At 36.0% G+C, this 4,373-nt stretch overlaps 1 protein-coding gene across 6 annotated transcripts; it reads right to left on the reverse strand.

The window, feature by feature from the left end:
• Positions 1-601: 601 nt before the first annotated feature.
• Positions 602-2,574, reverse strand: LOC129287573 (uncharacterized). Of its 6 annotated transcripts, none has more exons than XR_008587735.1 (5): positions 2,228-2,574; positions 1,965-2,054; positions 1,597-1,854; positions 1,339-1,500; positions 602-1,015 (listed from the first exon to the last, which is right to left on the reverse strand). XR_008587735.1 is itself a non-coding variant. In XM_054923778.1 (5 exons), the coding sequence occupies exons 3-5, from the start codon at positions 1,686-1,688 to the stop codon at positions 737-739; spliced, it is 462 nt and encodes a 153-aa protein (XP_054779753.1). In that variant the 5' UTR covers positions 1,689-1,833; positions 1,965-2,054; positions 2,228-2,574; the 3' UTR covers positions 602-736. The 6 variants fall into 6 exon arrangements, 4 of the variants coding, with proteins under 4 accessions (XP_054779753.1, XP_054779752.1, XP_054779754.1 ...); XM_054923778.1 differs by having other exon boundaries at positions 1,668-1,833; XM_054923777.1 differs by having other exon boundaries at positions 1,668-1,854.
• Between the last annotated feature and the right edge of the window lie 1,799 nt (positions 2,575-4,373).

A 4,373-nucleotide genomic window follows, 5' to 3' on the forward strand; every position in this document is an offset into this window, starting at 1 on the left:
GAACATCATACAGAAAAATGACACGCTCTGAAAATTGATTTGGAGGTGAGGTGCTATTATGACAGCTATTTAATGCTGTTATGACAGCAAAGTTACTAAATTTTACAACATGCACGAATTTCAATCCATCTGTTGAATCTTTTCAAAATTTAGTATGCTAATGATACTCCTTAAAAGTGACATGTGGGCCTTGGAATCGCTCCGATCAGAGGTCAGATGATGAAATTGTGCACTCCGAAAGTTAGTTCAGAAGTGCTGTCATGATAGCAAGTTTGTCCAATCTTGTAGAGTGTCTAAATTCTAATCCAATCGTTAGATCTTTTTGAAATTTGGTGCATTACCAGTAATTATTAAAAATGACGTGTGATCTTTAAAATCACTTCAATCGGAGGTCAAATGATGGAACAGTGCCTCCCGAAAATTAGCTTGGGAGGGCTAATGCTGCCATGACAGCAACTTTTTATCTCGCTTTCATCTAACTTGCTTCCGTGCGCTATAGATAGAGCCTACAAATTTTTCTAAAGATTTTAAATGTTTATTTTGTGATGGTTTATTTGTTTAGTAATTTAAATAATTTGCTTTTTAAGTTAGTTTTAGAATCAACTCCCTAACCACACTTAATTTATTTAAATGATGTAATTGTTGGATAACACTCAGGACAAGTGTTATAACAAGCATGATAGGACCTAAATTAAATGAGTAAATAACTCGGAGACGCATTCCTCAGAAGGCTAGCCTACTTCTTTTCCTGCTTGATGGCTTTTACTTGCTTAGGAACTGAAGGCACATGAACTTGAGGAGGCTTGGTAGTTTCATCTATAGCAACAAATCTTCTTGGAGCATACTTCCTCTTGCCTTTCATGTTTACAGTCGTAGGCACAGCTATGGGTGCAACAATCTGAGACGCAGTCATGTCATTAAGCCTAGTAAGATCATCAATATCATTCAAGTCAGATGCTCCTTCTTTCCTAGCACGACCATTGCAAATAGGTTCCTCTATAACTGTCTCATCTACCTGTCAAAACAAATAGGAGGTTTCTTAATATTTAAATACATTACACAGATAATATATAGACAGTTATAATATTCTTCAACATGAGGACTTATATAGACAGTTATATATAGACGATTATAATATATAAACATCTACAACATGAGGGAAAAAAAATAAACAAACTTGAGGCATGAAATGAAAATAACACGCAAAACTTGGTAAGATTAGAAGAGTGAAAAAGGATCATCGATTAGATGGCAAGCAGAGGACTTATTCATCTTTAAGTCCTTAACTAAGTATAGCTTAAAGTTGTGCCCAAGAAAATTGCTGGAGTATTCACGTACTCGAGTCATATCTAGTATCCGAAGATGATACTTCTTATGAATTAGTTGACCTCTATCGTGCACTACTAAGTTTGTAATCATGTATGTCGTGTCCACCTTAAACATATTCCCAAACGGGTGCATCAACTCAGGCCCAGTAATAAGCACTTCCACTTGAGTTCCCTAAAAATGATTTGGGTGGGAAAAATTGTTAAGGGTATATTAGAGGCAATGGCATGTGGATGAATATATCCATTAAATATAAACTATGAAGCACACCTAAGCATCAAACACAATGAGGTTGATAGATCGTGCATGATATCCAGGGTCAAGCTCATAAATTTCCTTACCAAACCGACTATAAATAACATCAACCTTCACCAGTATCTACCACGTGCATTTGCTTGGATTAACGTTGCTGAGGAGATTATGATGGTCATCCGTGGATGCCATGGGAAAAGAGGTTATGATTTCCGTTTGGAGAAGCGGTGGGGGTCAAGAATGAGGACAGATAACCTGTAAAAGAAGATGGGATATCTTGCAATAGAGGAAATTAGAACACAAAAGACAAGATTCATTTATAATGCTAGGGCTTTTTCTTAGCTTGAGCTTTAGCACGAAAGAGAGAATAGATTTTGCCTCCTTACCAGGAAAGAAAACAGAGGTCCTGAAGTTCAATGATCGAGATGGTATAGCTTAAGAAGGTCCTCTGATTGATAGAAAAAGTGATATCTCGTCTGATAAAAATGAGAAGTCAGGGGACAATTTTCTTGAGGTGGACGAATTGAAGATAAACAACTCTCGAGCTTTGACACGAATCAGAGCTTTAGCATAATAAGAACAGACCTGAGCATCAAATACTATAAGGTTATCTAGTTTGGAGAAGAAAATGATGAAAGTAGGAACTAACCTGAGCGTCAAACACCAGAAGGTCAACAGATTGAACACACTTGGGAAAACCAGAAAGGAAGATCTTTTGCTAGAGGCATAAGGTTGGAGGTAGCCATTTGTGGAGCGAAAAAGCAAGGATAGACAAGGTTGAAGAAGGAGATGATGGAGATTTGATGGCCGATGGTTGTAGACTTAGCAGGAAAGGGGGAAGAGCTCGCGAAGTTGGTTATGAAAAAGGGCCAAGCTCGAGAATGTTGTCGGATTGAACAAAAATGGGAATTGTCGATCAAGAGGAAGGAAGGGACGATGGAGTTTTGTGGAGGCTTGGGGTTTTTGGATTCTAAAGGTATAGATGTGACGAGGTGGTTGAAAGGCTAGAGTTTTTTTTTTTCAGAATGGGTAAATGAGAGTACATTAATGCTTGTACAGAGATTTCATGAAGAGACCAATATCACTTTCCTCCACTGTTATTAGAGTACAGGATATGCTAGCTTTAGACAAGAAATAATTGAAGCAACCAGAGGATAAAAGATTTATTCAAAATTTGCATCAGATACCTTTCACTTTTTACTAATAAAGTGTGTTGAACCAAAAATACCCCCAACGTGCTTCATATTTTGAGAGGGAAGAGGAGTGTTCCAAATTTTACATGTCTAACAAATTCCAAAAATACCCTTTGTTATTGTTCATAAGGATCACTTTTTGGAATAGATTTCTATTATATATAGATTAACCAATTAAGTTTAGTTGAATGACCATTTCTAGGTAACTATGACTTATGATGATTGGTTATGTTCAGTCAAAAGATAACAAGTTAATTTAACCAATTAACCATAAGTGTGGGTCTCATGCGTGCCTAGACCTAGAAATCTTTGTGTCTCCATATCTTAAGGTATGTTGATCTAGGTGAGGCCCCTCAATGCCTCTCCTAGGCAAAGTAGGGCCGCTTTAGAATCCTCAACTCCTTGACATTTTAACCCACAAATTTCTAAGCATAGTCACATAGGCTCACTTATGCATCATGGTCGAATTCATTTTAATGCATAGGTTTCTCAAAAAGGCAAGTGCAGAGTATCTATAAACATTGGCATGATAGGAGTAAGATATTATAGAATCAAGTTTTTAAGAGAGAAGAGAGAGAGAGAGAGAGTTTTGAGAGACATAATTAAGAAACGCATGGATTTTATTTCTCCAAATGAGTTATGCCTTACAACATGGTTGAGACTCCCTTTTATAGATAAAGGGAGAAGGATGAAGACAATACACCCATAATTACAAGAGGACTTATTAGCACACTCTTTTCCAAAAGTAAAGCTAGACATGACTAAAGATAAAAGTAAAGACAGTCGATTTGACTAAGCATATGATTTTGTCAAAAAGTAAAAGTTACTTTTGACAAAATTGTCCAAAGATAAAAATACTAAAAAAAGCAAACATTATTAAAGTAATTTTTGATAAAGTTAACTAAGGGATAAAGCTGACACTAACAAACATTATTAAAGTGAATGGATTCCTTTTGCATGACGATAAGCTTCCAATCATCTTAGACTTTTGTGGATGCTTTCTTGGTCTTACAACAGGTTGAGCCATGTCTTTACTTTTTTCTAAAGCCATTTGGCTAAATCAATCTCTAGCTATTCCTCATCAAAATCTTCATCCATATCTTGAGAGGATCTAGGGACATGTGTGTCTTTTAACTATAGAAATAACTAGTAGGTCTGAGTCTCTATCTTGTAAGGGTCTTGGCTATCTAGAGGAAAAAGGTAGAGAGTGGATTTTGTGCCTTGGGATGAGGATGCTCCATCATAAGATTCCATTTTATTGTATATCCTTGTTGAACAATAATACTAGAGAGCCATTCTGGAAACTCATATTGTACAAAATCATTAGGGATGATAGGTTGGTAAGAAATAGGATGAATGAACAAACACTAAATATTAGGATCTGTACTTGGAAAGTTATTCAGTTCATATAAAAAATATTTTAATTCACTTGAGATTAGTTTTTCATGTGATGGCTAATTAATTGATGTTTTCCACAAACATGCTTGGTTAGCCATATAGAGATTCTTGTGGTTATCTAAATGGTAGGAATGGTGAATGACAAAGAAGGAATAAGCCTTCTATTCATTCAACGGTACCTTCCATTGATTGTAGGTTTCAATT

This window comes from Prosopis cineraria, unplaced genomic scaffold (assembly GCF_029017545.1).
Source record: "Prosopis cineraria cultivar Desert tree isolate PC_DT_omini unplaced genomic scaffold, ASM2901754v1 PC12, whole genome shotgun sequence".
NCBI classification, from domain to species: Eukaryota; Viridiplantae; Streptophyta; class Magnoliopsida; order Fabales; family Fabaceae; genus Prosopis; species Prosopis cineraria.